The 25445-nt window shown below is 35.2% G+C and overlaps 2 protein-coding genes across 6 annotated transcripts; one reads left to right on the top strand and one right to left on the bottom strand.

Moving 5' to 3' along the window:
* Window positions 1-1783: 1783 nt before the first annotated feature.
* Window positions 1784-14104, bottom strand: sri (sorcin). 5 transcript variants are annotated; one of them, XM_030157483.1, is made up of 9 exons: window positions 14010-14104; window positions 13790-13927; window positions 9319-9363; window positions 8351-8420; window positions 6416-6459; window positions 5335-5482; window positions 3893-4006; window positions 2288-2346; window positions 1784-2103 (listed from the first exon to the last, which is right to left on the bottom strand). In XM_030157483.1, exons 2-9 carry the CDS (start codon window positions 13835-13837, stop codon window positions 2077-2079), a joined length of 555 nt encoding a protein of 184 aa, XP_030013343.1. In that variant the 5' UTR covers window positions 13838-13927; window positions 14010-14104; the 3' UTR covers window positions 1784-2076. The 5 variants fall into 5 exon arrangements, with proteins under 5 accessions (XP_030013343.1, XP_030013344.1, XP_030013346.1 ...); XM_030157484.1 differs by having other exon boundaries at window positions 14057-14092; XM_030157486.1 differs by lacking the exon at window positions 14010-14104 and having other exon boundaries at window positions 9319-9357; window positions 13790-14002.
* Window positions 14105-19710: 5606 nt separating this feature from the next.
* Window positions 19711-25251, top strand: snrnp48 (small nuclear ribonucleoprotein 48 (U11/U12)). Its single transcript, XM_030157473.1, has 9 exons — window positions 19711-19921; window positions 20265-20378; window positions 20502-20562; window positions 21071-21151; window positions 22650-22835; window positions 22972-23093; window positions 23946-24043; window positions 24136-24261; window positions 24416-25251. Exons 1-9 carry the CDS (start codon window positions 19775-19777, stop codon window positions 24501-24503), a joined length of 1023 nt encoding a protein of 340 aa, XP_030013333.1. The 5' UTR covers window positions 19711-19774; the 3' UTR covers window positions 24504-25251.
* Window positions 25252-25445: the final 194 nt, after the last annotated feature.

The following is a 25445-nucleotide window of genomic DNA, read 5'->3' on the forward strand; positions in this document are numbered from 1 at the left end:
AACTTCTCCCATTCTTCTTTAATAGTATCTTCCAGACTTTCTCGTAATAGTTTTGCTCATAGTCATTCTCTTCTTTACATTATAAACAGTCTTTATGGACACTCCAACTATTTTTGAAATCTCCTTTGGTGTGACGAGTGCATTCAGCAAATCACACACTCTTTGACGTTTGCTTTCCTGATTACTCATATGGGCAAAAGTTTCTGAAAAGGTATGGATAATAGTGTTAGGTATGATTATGACATCAATATATGTTTGGCTTCAAAACAATTGACGAAGTGCCTGCTGAGAAAAAACAACTAAATGTTCATTGTAAATTTTGCTTCCCCACCCTGTACATATATTGAGCTAGTCTAATATTAAATAAACAATAAACTTGATGTTACTTCAGGGTAAATTATTTGCCTATAAATGAAGAGTGATCAAACAATCCCTAACTTTGTTGCTTTTTTAATCTATTATTTTGACTATGTAAAGACACTTAAAAAATAAATAAATAAATAAATTTGTCATCCTATATAATGAGTTTTTCTAAATGGAACTACAGTAATGTGTGATATTTATTTGGCTATTAATTTTATTTTTGTTGCATTTTTGTCTAATTATTTCATCTTTGCTGTAAAAATTATGAAGGCTGAAATTGAAGGGCTGATTTGTGTTGGAATAATTAAAACTTCTGCACTGGCATACGGTCAGGTATGAAAACTGGTCAGGGATTCCATTTAATGCTTTTATTTTCTCTTCAGGCAGATTATTTACAGGTGGAATAGTTCAGGTGATGACATGGATAGGATGATTTGAATCTTAAACAAAAGGGAAACAATAACTCTATTACTAAAACAATCCCAAACATATTCAAAGATATTCAAGTAACGGTAACACAAAATATAACTCACTCAGATATGCATCTATTCAGTCTGTGCATTTAAGTCTTTGTTACTTCTTTAGCCTGCATGCTCCCTGTCAACAAAGGGAAAAGAGGATGGACCAGGCCTGATCCTTTGTCTTAAAGTGTTGGGTGTGGCCTGATAGATGAGGGTTAGGTCCTGACCCTCCCCACCAGGAAGTGGGGTTTTAAACATTACTATTAAGTTTCATTCTTGTGCTTTCATTTGTAATTACAGGTCACAGCTTTTATTGTTACATTTCTATTATATATAGTATATACAGCATTTCTTTTTTCCCCATCCCCCTCTTTGCTGACACTTTTAAGCAGAAATGGTTAAGTGTTGCTGCTCATATGTGAGGAGTTTAATCTGAGGTCTGAACTCAGTGGAATTATAAAAAGTTGTATCTATTTGATGACGCTAAACTCAAATTTGCAACATACACATGAATGCAGCAATAGAATGAACCCAACAAACCGACAGCAAACATTTTACTTAAATTGTATTTTTTAAGGTCTTGAATGCAGATCACTTACTCAAAGTGGAGTATTTTCACAGGGTGAATATTACTATTTTACTAAATTTAAGCATCTAAATACTTGTTCCACAACATCAAGAACAATAATGCAATAATTTTAACATTACACTGGCATTACAGGATGAAAATCACAAACAAATAAGAAAAAATAGTCTAAATTCCAGTGCAGTGATATTAAAAAGCATATCAATCAACTGAAAAATTTGCAGTGGCAGTAATAATTATTGAAACACATCAACATATCACATAAATATTACAATACAACCAGTTTAAAAGACACTTTTGTTTCATTTGTGATTTCATGTCTCCAGCACGACTGTAATGTCTTAAAAAGAAATAAAAATAAACATAATGCAGATGTCTGGTTTCCAATGAAGTTCATTTATTTCATGTTTACAGTTGAATGTTGGTTAACACTTTAGTCTAACAGGGTTAAATGTGAGGTAAAGAGTGATAATAATACAGGCACTCTAGTGGTTATCATTGGTTCAGGTTTAAATCCAACTGTTACATAGTTACTGTATATATTACATGTTAAAATGTATTAAAATGGAATGTGGCAGTGACATTAAATCCTACTGGTAAACAATGATTACACATAAAAATACAGAAATAGCATGCTGTTATTATGAGATGTCTTGCTTCTGTTCTTCAGATGTTCATGGTGACCTGAATGAACTGGAAACAGACATGAAATAGTTATTATAGCTTGTAGTTTTCAATGTTTTATGCTGCTATAACATTATAAAACAACATTTTATTTGCACAAATACAAATGGTTTGATATATGAAATAATTTCTGGAATATTTGGCACATTTCAAGTTATAAAATCATTTAGAACTCATGTCGGTGAAAACTTACATCGTCATAACCAAATGACGCGTGTCCAGTTTGGCTCTGGTCTCTCCTCCTGAACTGATCTGAAAAAACAGAACAGAAGCAAAAGTTAGTACCAACCTAATTTATTTAATGTATTTATTTATGAATAAGGATAGACCGTTCATGAAAGACAAGATTTGCAGCACAATGAAATAAAATAAAATAAAATAAAATAAAATAATTGCCCAAATTTGCAAAACAAAAAAGTTTTTACCTTAATGTGGTTTTTAATGTGCATAAAGAAAGTGAGAACACTTAAGTCTGGTATCCTCTGTGTCCTGGTTTTCACTAAAATGTACAGTTCTGAGCAAAAATCAGAGAGAACAATCTACCGAGGCAAGGACTTTGGCCCTGAAATGAAGCCTATGTTTTTGTACGTTAAAATCTAATACTGCTGATGGTCACTAGACCCCATACATTATATGATTTTAGATGATAACATATTATAGATATGCTTTTTCCAGGAATCACTTCTGGATACTCAAGTGATCTGGTTTGTCTGCAAATGTTTTTTTGTTTTTTTTCAGATTTCAGAGTGAATGCTGTTGTTAAGTCTGAAGTTATGAACAGTAACACTCACTTCAGATGCTGTTTCGAAAGGACTAAATACAATGACTAGTTTCCATAGTCAGTGTTTTACCTACAGTAGATCGCAATTTCAAGTGTCTTAGATAATATTGAAGCTCCTGGTTCACAACCAAAAACCATGTCACCTTATGCTCAGCTGTGTGTTGACATACAGTATTTAAGTGAACTAAACTTATTTAAGTGAACTAAACAGTACAGATAAAAAGCTGACAAACAAAATACAAAGTGTGATGATGTGAAATATCTCATTAAAGCTTGTTCTATATCAGGGGAATCCATAAAGACCCAGTTCGGCAGATGCAATAGGAACAAACATAGCCTGCCAAAATTTCCCAAAAAAAGACTCGTAACTTGACTTATCAACTTCATCTGCTTCCTGTGCTCTTTGTTATTTCATGTAAAGTGTTTGAATGACAACTGGATGTGTTTTATAGACTCAGGGGTGCAGTACTACATCAGATTGAAAACAGAGGAAAGAACAGTCTTGGAACTGCAAACAGGAAATGATGTCACAACTAAATAAGCAAAAAGAAGCTTTATTTGATGTTGGGCTTTGACAGGACATTTTCTCTATAATTTACGTAACAGTTTTGTTTGTTTTGGTTTGGTTTTTTTAGCAGAAATAAACTTTTTTTTCACCCCTTCTCCTTCTTTAGTTTATATTTTATTTTACTGACAAATGTTTTCTCATTATTCCCTCTGTTACGGTGATGTTGATGCACCTATTTGCACTGGCTTTTAATACAAGTGTGTGACTTTATCTTTTTTATCTGTTTTAGATGCTATTTATCCTATTATTGTGTATCTGTTTTTATCAATTTTAGCATACCTTACATTTATTCTTATTTTTACTAAGTTTTAGCATAGCTTGTATTTTACCTATAATTTTGTACAGTACTTACGGTTGTTTTAAATGTCCAATATATATAAACTTGACCTTGTTCATAATATTCAACCCAACATTATCAGTCAGTTTCCATACTTCAGTCCTCGACTCACCTGTCAGAGCTCGCAGTTTTACACAGCAGCTTACAAACTCGTCAAAGGGAATCCTACCATTTGTACTGAAGCGCTTCATGATGATGTTCATGGCTTGAGGACTCAGATTATACCCTGCACAGAGAAAAACACATCAACTTCAGTTTCAGGTTAGTGTTGATTTATCTTATGATTATCTTTAATAATAATCATAATGTTTAGTAGCCAAAGTTCATAGGTTCAGCAGCACAAGGTGATGCGTTTTAAAGTCTTGTTTTACTCATCCAACAACGTAAACCTACAAATATTCAGATTTTCATATCTGACCCTTCACTTTCTTTGTAGATGCCAGTAAATTACCGACAAACCCACTGTTAGAGAAATATAATATTAGACTATACTCTGTAAATACCAGGTGTCCAGAGCACGAGTCAAGGATGGGTCGTGATGACATGTCCTGTAAGAAAACACCCAGGATACGTCTACCATTTCTTCTCTATCTACATGTTTTATGTCTCGTGGTGCCAGTTCAGGGCCAGAGCGGCCTGTTGCCCTTGGGGAGATCAGGCCATAGTGTAGGTGGGAGAAAAGTGCAAACATGGTCACTGAACTCGTGCATCACCACATTTTGGATACCTAAACCAATGGTGAAGTTGAACAACGTCATTATGTTTGGACACTTGGACCTATGATTGTGTTACCCGTATTTTCCTATAAGAATTTAGACTTCCTTGTGTTAGTCAACTGCTGCATCTTGTTGTATGTTCTTGACTCACTGACTCCAAGTAAAGTCTTCTGATTCCAGAATCCAGTGACTCTGTCTTGATTCTTAGATGGTATCCCAGAATTTTTCTATCACCCACATGTAATCAACTTCAGTTTACTATTGATTAATTTAGCCCAGAAAATGTCAGAAAATGTCAGTTTTGACTTTCCACAGCACACAGTGATGGATTTAAACGTCTAGACTTACCCAAACATCAATTCAGAACCTAAAAATATTCAGGTATGAGAAGAAAAGCATCAAATCTACTGTTTTTCCTTGTAAAATAATAGCAATTTGTCTGACACCAAATACTTTTTTCTTTTATATTCTCTTTGAAACCCTGCACTGCAACTCTTACTTTAATGTGTGTTTTTATTTTTATTTATTTTTTATTTTTTTCTTGATTTTATGTGTTGTTTTCTTACTTGCTGTTTTTAATCACCTTTTACATGTTTCTTTTATAATGTTTTAAATGTGTTTCTTTTTGTTTCTTTTATTTCAATGTCCTGTGTGAAGCACCTTGAATTGCCTTGTTGCTGAAATGTGCCATACAAATAAACTTGCCTTGCCTTTTGACCAAGATTTACTTTTAAGTGAAAGTCATGTGCAAATATTATAGATTAAAAAAAGTGAAAAAAATATTAGTAAAAGCTACTAAGTGCTGCATTTGTCATGTGGTGGTGTGACTTTGCTGTACCCAGGCCGGCGATGGCCTGCTGCAGTTCATGGCCCTCCACGGTTCCACTGTGGTCCCTGTCGTAAGATGCGAAGACGTTCCTCCAGCCGGTCAGAACCTGCCCCAGTTCCTTGAACTCATTAAATCCCATGGTGCTGGAATAATCCCTCTGAGAGAGCACGGTGAGTCAAGGAACCATCACATACTCAACAAATTTTACATCAAACAAAGAGGATTGTGACTTAAAACAACCATGTGGAGATTTTTCACCTGTCCACATACTTTTGGTCACATTTTTTAGTCCATTGCCTGTTTACATTCTGTTAATCTGAGCCAATTGGTAAGGATTTATTGTAACATGAGCCAACAGAAGAACTAAAAGGTCCAGTATATATCTGAACCCTTGCTTTTTGTGTAGCAGGATGTTTGGTAATAAACAAACCTGACAGGTTTTTCAGGTTATGATGTTCCCTCCTGTTAAAAGTGGCTGTTAAAAAATCTACATTTCAATCTCATAAACAGTAAAGTCCTGTGAAAAAATATACGGAAAGTAAAAGCTTCAGCTGTCCAGCAGGGAGATAAAAAAAATTGGGATAAATACGTTTACGGTGCATTTAGTCACAGATATGCTTTTTTGTTATCAGTGAAGCTCGACAAGGAAACACAATGTTAAAACTGGGCAGGATGATAGATTCAGATGCACATGACAGTGAATTTCTCTAAGACAGGATGAGAAAGCAAAAAGTTGGAAAGATGCAGTCAACAAAATTAACTATAAAGCATCAAAGTCATATATAATAATCACATATGAATCAGAATTTGTTCAGATTAACCCCTCACACACAAGCAAAGTTTAAGAAACTTGTGGCAGCAGAAAGTTCATGATGGCAGTGATGACACTCCAGAGAAACTATAATTCTATAATTTCATGATATGGAAATAAAACGGTGAGTATGACTGTCAAGATAATAGAGTATTGTTAATTATTATTTTACAGCACTAATAAGTAAGGGTTAATATTAAGCTTTAGAATTAGAATGATCATGGACTATAGTCTTGTAAATTGAAGTGAATATGTGGAGTTTGACCTGGTGAAGGATACATCCAACATGCTGATCATCAGTCTGCAGGTCTCCAGGCTGAAAGCTGTGACACAAACACACAAACTAAATATAGACAACACCTGAACACACCACAGATGTGTAATCAGTGCACATACTATATACTGCATTAACTGCATTATGAGCTTTTTACCCTCTTTTGGCCTTATGTATATTTTACTTTAATAGTTTTTTTCATAGTATTAGCCTCCTGCACTGCGCTGCATTATCACTGTTTCATGGTTTTCATGTGTCATAGTTCTATTGTGATTCATGAGAAGTATTTATTAATAATACTTTATACTAATATTCCTACTATCTAATCATTTCTTCACTCTTTGAACACTAATATTGCATTTATCATGATAATAGTCATGATTCAATCCATATGTGCTCTAAATTTTAATTGAAAATCTGAATTTTATGCACATTTTAATCCATTATTAGATTGATGGATGACAGTAAAATATGAAATAAATGAGGAGTTGGTTCATCAGCAGCAGCACCTAGGTTAAATTAAAACACATGCAGTTAGATCGTGCTTCTTATAATAACATACAACCTGAGCTGTTGATTGAGAAGCTGACAAAGGTAACAGGTATTTTATCATGATGGTTTTAGTTTCTGTCTCTGAACACAAACTACGGTCTTCAAATTCTTGTAAAAATCTTTGTCAAACATTTGTTTCAGCAGCTCTTCATATACTGGCGTTTTCATAAATAATTTCAGTTTATGAAATCTGTTTCCCCTGCACTTATTTACCTTTACCTTTTATTGATACACCAATTTCTCCACTATATTTCTAATATTTATGTATTTATTTATTTTTCCAAATTTTCTTTATTTCCACAAAAATAGCTCATGAGAGTTTAATTTCAGAGCTGATATCTAGCCATTTTCCATGGTTTTCTTGATAATAACCAATATCACTTCAGTTCTTACATCAATATCTATGGCATTGTACTGACAAAAACAGTGCTTTTAGGCATTTCATGTTTTCTTTTCTGTCTGTTTTAGTCACATGATACACACAGGAGTTAGTACTCGATTGCATAACCATTGTTTTTGGTGACTTTTGATGGTCTAATAATTTTTTCTGCGACTGTAAGTGGTGACAAAAACCAGTTCAATGTTTTACATTCAGTTTTAATATTACATCCCAATACCCCACTCACTTATAAAAAAAACATACCTTATAAGACTCACATGCGTACAACCTTAACGTGTACAGATTTGCATCGATAAATAACCAATGTTTGGCCAGACATGAAAAAGTGTGAGGACTTTTATATGCTATGAGCTCTATTGGAAGACTGTTACAATGACATATAGCTAAGAGCTACATGAGAAAAAGGTGATTTTCCAACGGATGTCCTGAATTTTTGAGCACTACACTCCCCTCACACGGCCGACCTAGTGATTCATGTTATTTTCAGAACTAAGACTAAAAAACTGATATTTTATAGTTGATATTTTCTCGTACAGATCGCAGTAATAATCATTCTTGCAGCCCATACTGCTGCTGAAATAGACACTGGCTTCGCCCATTTCTACAAAACCAAACCAGTTTTCTAAAGATCACAGATTTTAATGGTGTTTTTTAAAAGGTTCTGAGTTTAACAGCAGTTGATTAACAACGTTAGGTAACAGGTGAGAGGTGCAGCCACCCTACCCAAACACCTGACCATAAATCTGTCAGCGTGATGTTAAATGATCTGATTTATCATGACCATTAGCTACAGGCCAAAGGTAAAGGTAAGCTATCTGCGCGATCTCCTGACAACAGAGATCCACAATGACAACAAAGAGAACCAGATCCAAAAGGAAGCAAAATAAACCTGACAAATTAGACTTGATGTAGTTTCTTTTGCTGAGTGTAGATTGGCTCACAGTGTAGAAGAACATGGAATCTTAACAGAGCAGTATGTTGTTCTTACGTTTGTATGAGCCAGACATGCCGGACTGTGTGAGACAACGCTGCAGCTCATCCGCTGAGATCTGTCCATCCTGTCAGAGAGGATGAAAACGGACGGAAATGTACAATATTATAGTGGAATTATATATATATTAAAAAAAAAAAAAACTGGGTGATATGAGCAAAACTATTCTAAAGATAAAAATGTTCATATCAGTTTATGTCATAATTATTGTACTAAATGTAAAATAAAGTGAAAATAAAGGACAATTCTTGATCCTGGATTAAAGTTAAAGAAACAGGACATAACTAGTGGTTTTACATTATTCATAAAAGATGTAACTGGACAAAAATGTTGTATAAGACAAGACAAAATAAAATAAAACCAAGAAGAGACGGAAGCAACATAAAAGACACCACAAGACACAGATGTAAAAAAAAAAATTCAATACAAGAAAAAACATTAAAGGCACAAGACAAAACAAAAGACAAAAATGACACACAAAATAATAAAAGATTAAAATGATGTAAAAGACAAAACAAAAGCGATGAAAATTACATTTAAAAAAATGCAACACAAGAGATGGTAAAACCAAAAATATAAAATGAAACAAGACAAAAACAAAATGAAACAAAACACGAGATGGAAACGACATATAAGACTGAACAAGATGAAAATTACAAAAGAGACACAACAATAAAAAAAATGCAAAAAAACCCCCCAAAAAAACCCAAAATGAGCCACACTAAAACAGCACAAAAGACAAAACAATTTTTTTTTAAATGATGTAAAAGACAAGACATGTTGCAAAAGACAAAACATAACATGACAAAAGAGAGAAAATCAAATATAACACACAATAAGATCCTTTTTATATTTTTATCACCAGCCTGGTTCCTACATTAAACCAGTGTGAAGTGTCTTTATAATCATATCCAATAGTACACATATAAAACAAGATATTTATGTCATTACTACAGGTGTGTTACCTGTCCTGCTACAGCTGCAAAATATCCATACATAGGATCCTGCTGCTGAAAGACACAAAGACAAAATATAGAATTAGTCACTTAACTAAGGTTCCTTTATTATTGGTTGATGACACCGGCTCACATCATATTTCACTCTATCAGCTCAGTTTGTGGTGAAACTGCTGAAGTATCAGACTGTGGAAATACATAAATGAAAGACTTTTAAGCCCTACAAGAGTCATGGAGGAGACGTAATCCTAACTGTCTCCCTCAACAGTCTGTTCAAAGTCACTCTGGAGCTCCAACATGACCCGACTTGTAGTGATTTTCTCCTCTTTTAATACTGTTTCAAAGATTTAGGTAAAGTTTATGAAAGCAGCAACTGCTTTGGTGTTGTGCAACAAAAGATGCAGTCTATTGAGCTGTTTAACACAAAACTATATGTTTCTTTTCTATCGTTATTACAAATCATGACTTTCTTGGCTCGTAAAATTGCATTTGAAATTGACAAAGATCACATGTGTAAGTCGCAGCACCATTCAAAAGTGATCAAATAAATTCAATGTCTCTCTCTTGAACGCTGTTCATACTTTTTCTGAAGGTAATGGTAGATGCGGGACTTCAATTCTCTGCATCCACAGCACTTACACAGAGCTACGGAAGTTTAGAGAGGTGTCTGGATGTGAGAGATATGATAGTGTTGTACCACAACAGATAAACAGTAGCCAGTGTCACCTTAGTTGTGAAACTGATGCCAGTCAACAAGGTCAACATCAGCTCATATACAGGGTGGGTGAAAAGTAACTAGGCATTAGACATTGCTTATAGAATTTTTGGTATTTCTGAAGTCATGAAGAAAACATTTTTTAAACAGGCAACACTAATGGGGATTTCTAATTTTCTTATTGTCTGATTTCTTATTTTCTTATAGTCTTATTCTCAATAATATCCCAGATGACATCCTTCAGATGGTTGTTCATTCCATCCCTGGTCGTTCGAGGAAACCGTTTGATGCCACCGGTGCTTCCATTGAAATATGAAGGTTTACTTTCATTTTCCCATGTAATAAAGAGCATGCATCAATTGTTTCAGTACATTTGTAATAGGAATATGGATTTTATAACCAAATTTTAATGCCTAGTTACTTTTCACCCACCCTGTAAATATCTGTGAAATTCTAACCATGAATAGTAGCCTTTAATACTGAAACAGTAAATAGTAGCCTAATAAGTAAGTGAAATTACAGTACAAAGGTACCTCACTGTCTCTACATGCCTCTTTTTATATTTGGGAGTTGCCAGTTTCAGATGTACATGGTGCCAGATTCCCATTTTGATAAAACTGCTACCCCAATGACTGTCACTGATCACATACTTTGATGAAACATCTAACGTAATAGTGTCAAGTGTTTTGCAAGAAGTGAGAGTGCAGAACTGCAAACAAGTGCCCATAGTGGAAAATGTGTTTATTATTATTATTATTATTATTATTATTATTATTATTATTATTAAGAAGAAGAAGAAGAAATTGCATTTATAAAGCACTTTTCATTCAGCAGAATCTCAAAGTGCTACAGAGAGAAGACAGTCCAATAGAAAATAAAATACTAGTGTATCAGGAATAAAAGACTTAAGCGAATAAAACAAAGCATCATGGTGGCCCATAAAAAGCCTGTCTAAACAGGAATGTTTTTAGCCTCTTTTTGAAGGAGGTTTGTGATTTTGATGCCTCTTTTTCAAGCATGGTACAAAAGTTCATAGGTATGTCTAAGCCAGGAGTGTCAAATATAAGACCTGTGGGGGGGCACCACGGGTCCAACCTGGCCCATGGGATGAATTTGTTAGATGCAAAAATTACACTGAAGATATTAATAACCAAGGGTGCCAAAATCATTTTAGTTCAGGGGCCACATACAGCCCAATATTATCTCAAGTGGGTCAGATCAGTAAAGTACTATTATAATAACCGAGAATTAATAACAACTCCAAATTGTTCTCTTTGTTTTACTGTAAAAAAAACAAAAAACAAAACCTGCTCCAACATGACCCGACTTGTAGTCACCTCTTTTAATACTTTGTCACATCACTGTTAAGATTTAGACAAAGTTTATGAAAGCAGCAACTGCTTTGGTGTTGTGCAACAAGAGATGCAGTCTATTGAGCTGTTTAACACAAAACTATATGTTTCTTTTCTATCGTTATTGTAAATCATGACTTTCTTGGCTCGTAAAATTGCATTTGAAATAGACAAAAATCGCATGTGTAAGTCGCAGCACCATTCAAAAGTGATCAAATAAATTCAATGTCTCTCTCTTGACCGCTGTTCATACTTTTTCTGAAGGTAATGGTAGGTGTGGGACTTCAATTCTCTATTCCAGAAGCATAGTGAAAGTGGCCAGATGCATCCACAGCACTTGCACAGAGCTACGGAAGTTTAGAGAGATGTCTGGATGTGAGAGATTTGATAATGTTGTACCACAACAGATAAACATTAGCCAATGTCACCTTACTTGTGAAACAGATGCCAGTCAACAAGCTCAACATCAGTTCATATACAGGGTGGGTGAAAAGTAACCAGGCATTAGACATTGCTTATAGAATTTTTGGTATTTCTGAAGTCATGAAGAAAACATTTTTTAAACAGACAACACTAATGGGGATTTCTAATTTTCTTATTCTTAATAATATCCCAGACAACATCCATCAGATGGTTGTTCATTCCATCCCTGGCCATTTGAGGAAAGTGGCTGACGCCACTGGTGCTTCCGTTAAAATACAAAGATTTACGTTCATTCTCCTATGTAATAAAGAACATGCACCATTTGTTTCAATACATTTGAAACAGGAATATGGATTTTATAACCAATTTTTAATGCCTAGTTACTTTTCACCCACCCTGTAAATATCTGTGAAATTCTAACCATGAACCGTAGCCTTCAATACTGAAACAATAAATAGTAGCCTAATAAGTAAGTGAAATTACAGTACAGAGGTACCTCACTGTCTCTACATGCCTCTTTTTATATTTGGGTGTTGCCAGTTTCAGATGTACATGATGCCAGATTTGCATTTTGATAAAACTGCTACCCCAATGACTGTCACTGATCACATACTTTGATGAAACGTCTAACGTAAGAGAGTCAAGTGTTTTGCAAGAAGTGAGAGTGCAGAACTGCAAACAAGTGCACATAGTGGAAAATGTGTTTATTAATAATAAAAATAAAATAATAATAATAATAATAATAATAATAAAATGGCATTTATAAAGCACTTTTCATTCAGCAGAATCTCAAAGTGCTACAGAGAGAAGACAGTCCAACAGAAAATAAAATACTAGTATATCAGTAATAAAAGACTTAAGCGAATAAAACAAAGCATCATAGTGGCCCATAAAAAGCCTGTCTAAACAGGAATGTTTTTAGCCTCTTTTTGAAGGAGGTTTGTGGTTTTGATGCCTCTTTTTCAAGCATGGTACAAAAGTTCATAGGTATGTCTAAGCCAGGAGTGTCAAACAGAAGACCTGTGTGTGTGTGTGTGTGTGTGTGTGTGTGTGTGTGGGTGGGGGGGGGGGGGGGGGGGGGGGGGGGGGGGGGGGGTTGACGGCCGCCAAAGGTCCAATCTGGTATTTGGTATTTGTTAGATGCAAAAATAACACTGAAGATACTAATGACCAAGGGCGTCAAAATCATTCTAGTTCAGGGGCCACATACAGCCCAATACGACCTCAAGTGGGTCAGATCAGTAAAGTACTATTGTAATAACCTAGAATTAATAACAACTGCAAACCGTTCTCTTCTTACTGTAAAAAAACAAAAACAAAAACTCAAATTACATCAAAATGTTTACATTTACAAACTATCCTTACACAATAAAATGTGAATAACCTAAATATATATGAACATCACGGAATGTCTTAAAAGCAGTAAGAGAATTTTTAACAATATTATGGTTGTTACTAAATCTTTTGTGCATTTGTAGATAAATATTTTGTGCAGTTGTAGATAAATGTTTTGTGCATTTGAAGATAAATGTTTTGTGCATTTGTAGATAAACGTTTTGTGCAGTTATAGGTAAGTGTTTTGTGCATTTGTCGATAAATGTTTTGTGCATTTGTAGATAAATGTTTTGTGCATTTGTAGATAAATGTTTTGTGCAGTTACAGGTAAGTGGTTTGTGCATTTGTAGATCCACAGTGATCTCTAAGTTCTAATGCACGTGTAAATGAAAGGCTGACACAGACTCTATTTTTTCTTTCAAAATTTCAGGTTGTTTACGATCTACGCGTTAAATTTCAACCTGTTCTGCTGCACGATGTTGCTTGTTTTCTGGAGTTATCCGGATTTCCCAAATATTTCAGTGAATATTGTGGAATGTAAGCAGATACGCCTCTATTCAATTCAACTTCCGGACTGTCAAGACTGGTCAAAGTTATCCATTGTGGGAATATTTAGCTTTCAGCAGATACTTCTAAACATTTTGCCGGTTCTTACCGCTGGTGGGAACCCGCCGGGAGCTGCACCGTATCCATGATAAGCCATTTTAGGATTTAGTTTGGATATGTTTTCAATTAAACCCCTTTTTTTCCTGTTTGGACCTGGATCCTCTTCAACACAACACGGGCGGGTCAGCTGCAAAAAAATCCAACAAACTGAAATTAAACCAAAGTCATGAAGAACCTGGAGTACAGAGACAGGTTTAAATGTTACTTACATATTTAGCAAAGAGGATTCAAGTGAAAGTGCGGATAAAAGATGAACCTTTCAATAGTTAGGAAACGTCCTGTTTCCTTCTGCGACACACCCCGCTGCTTTCTGATTGGCCGTGTCTGATCACATGACCTCTTGTTGACCAATAAGATCGAAGAGAATGGACTCAGGCAAAAAGTAATAAGATTTTTCGAGGAATGTATTTATCGCATTCTTTATTGATTTTATAATCTCAGTCAAATCATTTTATATTATGTTATTCATATTATTAATATTATTGTTCACAGTAAGAGAATTAAGAGTACACAGAATAAAAAGAGATCCTGTTTTTGTCATTGTCATTTATTCTTTATTTATTTTTATTTGTTTATTTGGTAGGGACAGTGTTTTGAAAATGTTGGATTTTTTTTTTTTTTTTTAATGCAAATGCTACATATAGCCCCTCAAAAGTTCTGCAGAAGATTTCGGCAGGATTTGGACCCCCTTCTTAGAATATTATTGGAGCATGCACATGCCATTGAATAAATATGAATTTTTTTTTTTATCATATTATTATAGAGCTGAAGAGATTTATTTATTTATTTATTTATTTAACTTTTATTTAACCAGGAAGTCCCTTGAGATGAAATCTCTTTTTCGAGGGAGACCTGACCAAGAGGCACATCAGTACAATACAAATGAAGTAACAGAATATAAAGCTACATACAATTAAGACAACATAAAATGACTAAAAACATAAAAGCTAAAACCGGAGATTGTTATGATTATTATTATTATTAGTAGTAGTAGTAGTAGTAGTAGTAGTAGTAGTAGTGGTAGCAGCAACAAACAACTAAAACAATTAAATGTGACAGCTGTTATGTGCTTCTATGTTTATTCTTCGCTACAGTGTATTTAAACAATGTATTATAATGTTTGAAAATGAAAACCCAATGAAAGTATGACCCATCTGTTGAGAAAAATGACTATAACAAATATTTATTAAGAATTATGATAACTGCAATGGCCTATACAGTAAATGACGCATACAGTCATCCCCACTACATCTATTTCCGGTCCAAAGAAAACCCATCTGCGGCTCCATCTGTTGTTCCTGAGTCAAAGCAGAGAAAAACAAGAGAGGAGGTGGACGCTCTGGTTTACCCTCACAAACACTGAAAATTGAGCTCAATTTGGGATGTACAGATTAAATCCTGGCTGCTGGATTTGGTCACCCTGCAGGGATCCTCTGTGTCTCTCTCCTCAACAACCAGGGGTCTACCCTTCAGGAGAGCTGGTCCCCCAGGAGGAGGAGGAGGAAGAAGAAGAAGAAGAAGAGGCAGGGGAGAATCTGGCCGTTTGCTGCTACACATTAGGTGAGCAAAACAAGAACATAGAGTGAGATATGGTAGATATTAAGATATTTGACCTATGTTTATTCTTTTTGAGGCAAAATTGTGTTGGAGTCAGAATAAAAGAAAAATAAAAGATGTTTGAGCCATTTTAGTGTCTTGAGACCCCATTAAATATAACACACAAAAAACAAAAGGATGTGTGTTTTGACCTAACAGACAAAACAGGGTGAATTATGTAAAACATGGAAAAAGATGGAAAGAATCTAAAAGACAAAACAGGACGAAAAATACCATATAGGATGCAACAAGAGGACTATGATGTGAAAGACAACAGAAATATTGCAATTTAAAACACCATATTTTTATTAGGACAACATTTTCATTGCAGTTTAATTCTCATAAGTTTGTACATTTGTTGCTTCATTCCTGTAAACTGAGCCAGGCTGTAGCGTCTGCAGCAAAGTCAGTACAAATCTGAAAATAGAACTCTGAATTTGGACACTGTTGCCCCATAAAGCTGGAATAAAATATTTTATTCATTTTCTCTTGAAATTATTTTGATGATGTGTTTTATTAGATAAAGTGTAACTGGGACTTAGTATGTAGTCATTGCACCTGCTCTAATGTGTATAAATAGGAATAAAATGAGAAATGTGTCTGAAAACAAATTATTCCAACTTTATTCGCACCAGTGTATGTTCACAGTAAAAACATATTGTTTTTACTTACATTTGTAGGTCCTGGTCAAGTAAAAAATAAACAGTTTGCGCCTTCTCTGTTTTTTCACTCAGCTTGATAAAAAAAAAAGGTAAAAGGTAAAAAAAAAAAAAAAAAAAAAAAAAAAAGGTTTAAAATTAAGGTTTTCCAAAGGTTTGATGTCATTTCTCATTTTTGGTCAAATGTTTGCATTTTTTTTTTCTATATTTGTGGAAAATTTGCATTAGAGGCAAGGTTGGGCATCCAGCTTTAAAGAAAATGTTGTATTTTTTAATAAAAATATCAAAATACAGTACATTCCCATCATTTTCAACCTTTATCACTTCCGTATCTGTTATCAATTATCAAAAGTTCTAAAAAAGCAACGGCAGACAGTAAACAACATCCAAAAAGCTTCAAGACAAAATGAATTAAGGTCAAACTACAGACGAGGAACACGAGATCTGTGAATAGACATGAAGTTTTATTCTCTCCAATGATATGACATTATTTTTTTCTATGCGCTGCCATAGACTTACGATGGAAAAACTCTGACAGAAATAACAACATTGTTAATATACTACTCATTTGTTGTACATCCTCTGTGTTGTGAGTGGACATGTTGTCTGCATTGTTTTTAGACTAGTTTGTACACAATAAAAGATATATTCAAAATCAGGAGCTTGTGAGAAATTAGTGGTGTCTTTTAACATCAGGGAGGATAATACAGACTCAAGTATTCTATTGATTTTAGGAATATAATTGTTTCGTTTCAGCTGTAATTGTACTTGGATATGGCATTTTGTGTTCTATATAGCCCTACGTATGTACTTTGCTATTCCCCAGCACTGTGCAACCATGCTGTGTATGTTCATGTGTTTTCTTGTAAATGCAAGGTCAGCAGGTCCAGGAAACAGATGGATAAGACGTGTGACTCAGCCATGACGTGTAGTTCAACCCCCTACATGTTGGGGTTGTTTGTGTTGTCGACCTACAGTGACTGTATTTACATGGAAAGTGTATATTTTTGTCGCATTTTAAAGGTGCATTGCTACTGAACTTAACAAAATAAATCCACATGCAGTAAATGCAGACTACCTGTCCCTCATAACTCTGAATTACTTTATCTGCAGGTTCTGATGATCTCACTGCTCAGGCTGTTGATGCTCATTGGTCCACTTCCATCCACTCAGGGATCCCCACCAGCTCTGGCTCCAGTGGGCGAAATCCATCTCAACAAATGACACTCAGTGCAGCAGATGGAGCGTTATCGCAGAATTTCCACCACGGTCTGTGCTGGGAGGGTCACGGGAGTGTGTCACATAACCGGTGTGTCTGTGGGCAGAGCGATCTGTGCTGGTCTGGATCACCATATCTTTACTACGGAGGTGAGATTTCACCTCATTTCTCTGTAAAGAGTTTCTGATTAATCAAATTGTTGCTCATTAATTCAAGAACATGTAAATTCTTTAACAAACAGAAAATAAGAGATGGCATAAGGAAAAGTTACAATCATTTTTTCCATTTATTATTAATATTAAGTGTTTAATTTTGTTTTATTTTGATATTTAGTCGTTTGGAGGATCATTTCTGTTATTTTTTATATATTATAGTCTGTAAATCCAGAGTAATGTATCCATTCAACATTCCAGTCTGTGTAATAAGCCAGTTAAGCCTATTATGGCTTAAGTATTTCATAAGTAAAATAGTATATAAGTAACCTCATAATTTAACCTTTTTCACGAGTATGCAATCAAACAAGTGGATTGATTAAATTTTCAGTCATATGTTTTAGCACTGTTTTTTGTCCTAGTGAAAACCACAAGTGTCCAAGCATTTGAATGTTTGTGATAAACTGAAGAATGAAGTGTTGAGGGCTTTATAGGTTGAGTTCCAACCTCTGCTCCTTCTTAAATTAAATAAATTCTTTAACATTTCTCTTCAGTTTTTTTGAAAATGCATTATCACAACACTCAAAACAGGTGTGTTTTTCTGATCACTGATAGGAACCATTTTAATAATATATAATAATACAAACACTGAATGAATTGACTTTTTCTTGCAGTGGAGTGTGTAAATCTGCCCGTTTCTTACATGTGGTGATATTTATTTTGTTGTTGAATATGTTTGACTCAAAAGACTAAAAGCAGTTCACCTTTCTGTGATTATTGTGTACATCCTCTTTTCCCTGCTTCTCTAGCATCTTTACACTAAAATCACTCTGTTAGAGAGCAATAATAACCTGGTTTGTGTTTCAATTTTTATCTAAAATCCAAAATAATGGTTGTCTGAAGTCAAATTCCTAACACCATTTTTATTGTTGCTTTATGCAGTGAGGACGAACATGGTGGTGGGAGTGGAGGTGGTGGAGGAAGTTGCTGTTGAAGACACTCTAGAAGTAATGTAAGCGATTTACTTTGTCAGTTACTTTATCTATAATATTATTGTTATAGCAGTAACTGATATTATGTGTAATGCATTTTAAATATAGCTATAATACATTGCAAATCAGTCACATGTAGGGCTGTGATTAAAAATTATGTTTTTTTTCTCCTCTCAGAACGGAGGATGTGTACACAGATGATCTGCTGGATCCTGACCTGCTGCAGGACCCCCAGCTCTATCCCACCTGAACCAGTTCACCCTGTTTTGACCTTTTATGCAAAGATATTCAAATATAAGTCAAATGCCTTTGTATTTAATTTATTTACCCTTTCTCAGTTGTTATGTGTCCTTGTGTTTAACATCACTTTTCAACATAATAAAATAAAACTGACAGATTTCTTAATTTTTAAGTTTTTCCCACATTTTCCTTGCCTGGTCTCCTCATTTATTAATGTTGATTCAACCACAACCCTGATTCACAATCAGAAAACATTAAATCAGAATATGTATGCTGTACTAAAAGCTGTGTCTCAGAGTCGACATCAAATATTTTAACATGAGTCATGTCAATTCAGTTTCAGAATAAATCAAACACTGTGACTGTGATGCAGGTGTGAAAGCAGCTCCAACATCACACAAAGATATCGAGGTAGTTGGTAACAGTAAAGAGACAAAGACAATGAGAACAGAAAATGTAAGGCAAGGCAAGTTTATTTGTATAGCACATTTCAGCAGCAAGGCAATTCAAGGTGCTTCACACAGGACATTGAAATACAACGACAAAGGAAAAAGAAACACATTTAAAACATTATAAAAGAAACATGTAAAAGGTGATTAAAAACAGCAAGTAAGGAAACAACACATAAAACCCAAAATATAAAAACACACACATATTAAAGTAAGAGTTGCAGTGCAGAGTTTTGAAGGAGAATGTAAAATTTAAAAAGTAAAAAGCCTTTTAGTCAAAGGCAGCAGTGAACAGGTGAGTCTGTAACCTTGACTTAAAAGAACTCAGACTCTCAGCAGAGCTGATATTTTCTGGTAGTTTGTGGTCTGGATGGTTCCCACTGGAATGTAAACATTATCCTGGTGATGAAAAGCATTTTGACCTACAGAAACGGCACTAGAGGTCCTTCAGACAGTCAACACCAAGGCTGAGTATAAGACTTCGCTTTCTATGAGCTCAACGAACTGATAATAACGCAGTACAATGGTGGACTTCAACTACCAGCATGCTTCGCTACTGCTTTCTGACGTCGTTCTCCGTGACGTCATACAGACCAATAAACATGGCCGCCGTCGGTACCGAGAAGACACATTAGCAAATAAATACATACTAGATTATAACCCAGAAATGGCTGAATTATTAGAAACACAAAGCCTTCAGGACCGCATGAGCCGTCTACAGGAGCTAACAGAGTTCACAGAGAATTGTAAAAAACAGTTGCAGGACATATTTGAAACACTGGGATGGTCGCAGGACTACACGGGCTCCGACCAGGTAAACAGTTAGCTTACGCTACTTGAGCTAACTTTAGCGTGTAGTTAATCTTTCAGTTTACTGTTTTTTGAATTGTCAGACCAAAGGTTTGTTTACTGTGGTTTACATTAACGTCTGTAATGCTATTTGTTTTAGGTAGCTGTTAATCATCCTTAACAATGTAACCTAGCTGCACGTCTCTACATTAGGTGTCTGATAGTTTCGGTTATTTCTACAAAAGTGCGTGTGGAGGTGTATGTGTGTGTCATTAAGTTTAACAAAAACTTGTTATGGTATCTGTTCCAGTCACTACACATACTTTCACCTTCAATTAAGTTAAATATAGTTCTTCTTTTTTTCAAAGGAGGCCTTGGAGCAATGTCCCTACGACCCCGATCACAGAGTTCCAGTCAAGAGCATGGAGAAACACAAAGCCTCCTGCAGCCTCAGACAGATGGGCTACACGGCTGAGGAGCAGGTAAACAAACCATGACTCTGTTCTAATGTGAAGACAAGCAGTACGTTTTTAGTAAATATATTGTCTCTGATATCAAACGTAATGATTAATAGAGCAGTAAAAGGATTTGTAACTCTTTTGCAGGCAGAGATGTTTGATCCGTCTGTCTGTTATGACAGCAACAAAGTCAGAACCTTTACAATGGGTGAGTATGGTTTCCTTTATCAAATGATGTGAGAAATTGATGTTAGGGTTCAGCTTTAATGTTTTTGCCCAAAATCAGTTTGTATTCACCACTATACAGAGTGATTAAACTTAGTTTCTAGATTTACCCACCCAACGAGGCATTTTGTATACCCCGTCTTAGCAGTCAGTACTTAATGTTGAGTCCTAATGCAACCACTGTTTTACAATCATGTTGTTGCTGTTAAGAATCCACTGCAACCCTTCATGATGTATGCAGTAGGTTCTTGTGTATTTTTTGCTGTTTTAGTACAAAATTACACTTTCCAAAAGGTTCACAAGCAATTTGACATTATCCTGTGATACATGATAACATTGTTCAGTGCTGCTTGTGATTGGTCAAATGGTGTGAAGTTATGTTCCAAGTATCCAGGTCTCAATCTGATTTAATATTTACATGGTGCATGGAAGTGAGTATTATAAAGTAATTTTTATCCATATTTTAATCATTTTTGTTTCCTTTTTTGTAGACAAATCCATGCAGCATCAGGTGATCCTCCAGGCTAGATCTGCTGCACCTCTTATGAAGATGGAAGGAGTTTTCTGGCAAGGTGCTCAGTTTGTAATGCTTAATCATGAAACTCTTCACTCTGTTGTGCTACACTGTACCACCTAACAAGACCGAGTAGAAGAAGAAGCACAATGTTCAGAGTCCATTTATTTTAACATTCAGATTGTAGAGACACTGACAGATCACTAGATGTCACTAAAGTTATTTTGTGATGAGCCCATTTACCCATCAGTGAGCTGTGCGGCCTCATCTGATCCACGTCTGCTCCATCACCTCCAAATATTTTCCTAATAAATCAGAACACTATGACTCTACACTTTCCTGCATTTGGTGCTGTGATTAGATCTGATGTAATTTCTGCCACACTGTGTAACCTGTTGTTGTATGTTTTGTTTTCAGTGACAGTGGTGAGTATTAGAGAAGCGCTGGGCTCTAAAAAGTTCTGCTGCTCTGGTTCAGGCTTGCCTGATTACGTGCAGTATCCTTTAATGCCATATCCTTTGAAACTGCTGGGCTGGGATCACAATTTTCCCTTTACGTGCAGGGGAAAGTCCTTTTTTGATGAGGTCTTTTAAACCAGTTACAGACTTACAGTGAATGTTCGGCTTCTGATTATATTTCCGCTTTTAGTCAAATCCATAGTTTTTTATTTCCCCTTATAGTATCCTTGAGCACTGAAACCTGTTGCCAGTATGAGTACTGGTTCATATTAGAGCTGTATCTAAAGGACTGAATGGAAACTTAATTGCAGATTTGCCAAATTCTAGCTTGTTAGAAACTGTACAAAAAAAAAGTTTAATTTTCACTTCAGACCAATTTCAGTCTGGTGTATCTCCATATTGAGGTGCATCAGATCTCTCAAATTTTTATACTTATATCTCATTTAATACTACTGTGGTGACAGTGTGGAAGCATTTTTTTTTATAATTTTTTTTAAAGAAATAACATCCTCTGATTTTTGATGTAATAAAAATGAAAAATATTACTTCACACCTATATTTAAAATACATACTGCTCATGTATGACAATGTCTACCATAAAAACAATTGAATTGTTGGAAAGTGCATTTATTTAAATTAGGCAGAAGTGTGCTTCAGACTGTTATTTACTGGTAGCATTGGTTCAGGCTCCATTTATGCTTGAGTATCATTTTAAAAGTGTCATTTTATCACCACTTTCAGGAAAAAAAACATTTAAGAATTTGAGCCCCATTAGTTACATTTTAATTCCAAAGGGGGGCAATATGCAGACCCTGTTTCCCTTGGTTTTTAAAAATGTCTTTTTCTACTACCAAAGAGTAATGAATATAACCATACTCCTGTAAATAGATCAGGGGTTTGATTTTCCATGATCAAAGCCATAGTTTTAGACACTTTGTGGGTTTCTCACTTGTAAGGATCAAGTGACTTATTCTGACAGTTTATGAAGTTTAGCTGATGAAATGTTTGAATGTGTTATTGTGATTAATTATGTGTGAAGCTAATGAAGCTCCTGTCAGTCGTTTCTTAATGTGTAAAGCATCTTTCCTCCTCCTTCAGGTCAGTATTCCGGACAGCCGGTGGACGTGCCTCAGAACCACAAGAGAGCCGTGTGTGACCTTACTGTGGCTGACCGACTGGCTCTGTACGATCATGTGGTTGATGTCCTTGCCCATCAAAGGGATCAGGCTCAGTCCTCCAGCAATGAGGATCTCTACGTAGATTTGGTGAAGAAACTCCAGAAGGGTAAGAATAAAGCTGCATTCTTCACAGATAAGTTCCACATATCATCCACCTTGGTGTCAGTGAACTGAAGGTTGAGGATGTTTGATTTCTCTCTCAGCTCCATGCTCCAGTGAAATAAATATGTGTTTATTTATAGGTGAAGAACAAAATGAACCAAAGACTCACCTAGAGCTGATTGCAGAGATGAGAGACTACAAGAGGCGGCGTCAGTCCTACCGAGCCAAGAATGTGCACATCACCAAAAAGTCATACACTGAGGTACAAACAACACCACAGGAGGATTGTCACATGGTTCTACAATCTAGAAGTTCTTACTTGAATTTCCCTCGGCTCGGGATCAATAAAGTATCTATCTATCTATCTATCTATCTATCTATCTATCTATCTATCTATCTATCTATCTATGTAAATTAAAGACAGTGCTCAATAGTTTATTTGAGAATGGTTTTAGCCATTTGTCTCAGATCTTCAGAATTGAGTTTACATTTGCTGAAATGTGAAAAGGGTAGATCAGAAGCAGGTATATGTCCCAGAATGTTAGAAAAAGGCTCAGTTTTCAGCTTCTTGCCATGATTTAATATTATATATTTTTTTTTTATTTTTGTTTTGTTATCAAAAGTTGGCACCAGTAATGTTCTGACCATATCTGACCATTGCATAAATTACATCATATATAAAGGAGATATAACTTTATAATGGTGGACAGTTAAATTTTATCATTGACTGAAACTTGTGTCTACACTGTAAGTGTGGTTTATGAAAATTGTATCCCTTCTTGTTTTTTAGAAAATCATTTTTATTGACCTAAATCCAAAAGTCAAAGGGCAAACAAAAGCTAACTTTGAGGAAAGAAGTATCTGAGTATATGGGAAGCAGACCTGTGTCAAATTCAAAACCATGAAAACTGCCTTTGGAAATTTAGTTTAAATAAAATACCACTCGATGATGTGTTGTAGAGGTGAAATCGGACACCCAGCTATAAATGGAAACTCATTGTGTGTAATGTAGTTCCATCTTCAGAACCAATCTCAAAACATCAGTCCACTATAACAGCCTGTTAAAATAAATGTTGGTTGTGTAATGTAATGGAAAATTATGGCCACTCTGCAGGTGATCCGAGAGGTGATCAGCGTCCATTCAGAGGAGCTCGCAAGACAGTGGAAAGAGGATGAAGAAGAGCAGGAGACAACATCTGAACTCTTTCATAGGTAAAAATAAAAAAAATTAAAAAATAAAATCTGAAGTGTATTAAAATACAGTAGGAGGACTGGTTATTTATGGCGCCAAAACATTATTTCAGGCAACACTTGGATGAGAAGCGGTCGGCATCCTCTGAGTCCCACCACTCCCACAGCAGACGCCATCGGAGCCGTGAACGAAGCCAAGACAGAGAGGGCAAGAAGAAAAAGAAAAAGAAGAGAGAAAGGTGAGGAATGACTGTGACGTTCACCTTTAACTTGTAAATGTTGAAAACTGATCTGTTTCTCTTTCTGTCTCACACATTAATATAAAACTGACCTGGTGGTGGTATTTAGACTTTTGTTCATAAAAGATAATCAACTGTTTTTGGATCTTCACAGGGATTCACGTTCTCCTGATGACTACCGCCATCACGAGCACAAGAAGAAGAAAAAGAAGAAGAAAGATGACAGGGAGAAAGAGAAGTGACAGTACTGAATCACAGGGAGTCAGATCATAGAAGGTCAAAGGTCATTAGAGTGAAACATGTTAATATTACAAACTGGAGATTTATTTAGTATTTGTGGTCATTTAATTTTTCCCCTAAAGAGAAAATGTTTATCTTAACTCTATATTAAAGATTCACAAAGGATTTAATTAAAACACATGAAATATGACGTTTTCGCACTGTTGCTCTTCATTTAAACGTGTTCGACGATCTTGAATAGTCCACCCACATCTGTCTTGTTGGCCAAAGACTACATGGAATGTTGGGCAGGAGTGTCATAGCTGGCACTCTTCTACCACAGGGTCAAAGGTCACCCTATTCCAGTCAGTTATGTGAATTTTTGCCACAGGACTTATGTAGTCATCAAGGCATTTTAGTTTGAAATGTTGGGTTAGATCATCTGAAAATGTCTGAAAATTAACAAGGTAATTTGAAGTAAATAAATCTGAAGCCACACCTGATGAAATGTATGAAAATTTAAGAAAACAAAGATTTGCATGCACCACTGGAGATCAGTTTACTGTTTGTATGTTTACAGTCTAATCTATTTTCTGTAAATTTGGGTTTTTTGTTTTTTTTTATAGAGGTGTCAATAAAATGAATATTTTTATTTTCAAAACTACTGACAACTTTCCTCGTAAATTCCAAATGAAAATATTGTCATTAAGAGCACTGATTTGCAGATGAGAACTGGTTGAAATAAAGAAATAAATAAATGCAGTGTTTTCAGGAAATGCAGCAGGAGAAGTTCAGTTATCTTTAACAATCACCATATAAATGTGAAAACTTGATGAATCAATATTTAATGGGGTAACCCAGATTTTCATTTGTATCTTAATGGATCTTGTCATGTTCTTCACCAGTTTTTACATTTGTTTCTGCTTAATGTTACTTCTGAAGGTAAAATACAAGCAGCTGATCAT

The sequence above is a fragment of the Sphaeramia orbicularis genome, chromosome 16 (assembly GCF_902148855.1).
Source record: "Sphaeramia orbicularis chromosome 16, fSphaOr1.1, whole genome shotgun sequence".
In the NCBI taxonomy this organism is placed as follows: Eukaryota; Metazoa; Chordata; class Actinopteri; order Kurtiformes; family Apogonidae; genus Sphaeramia; species Sphaeramia orbicularis.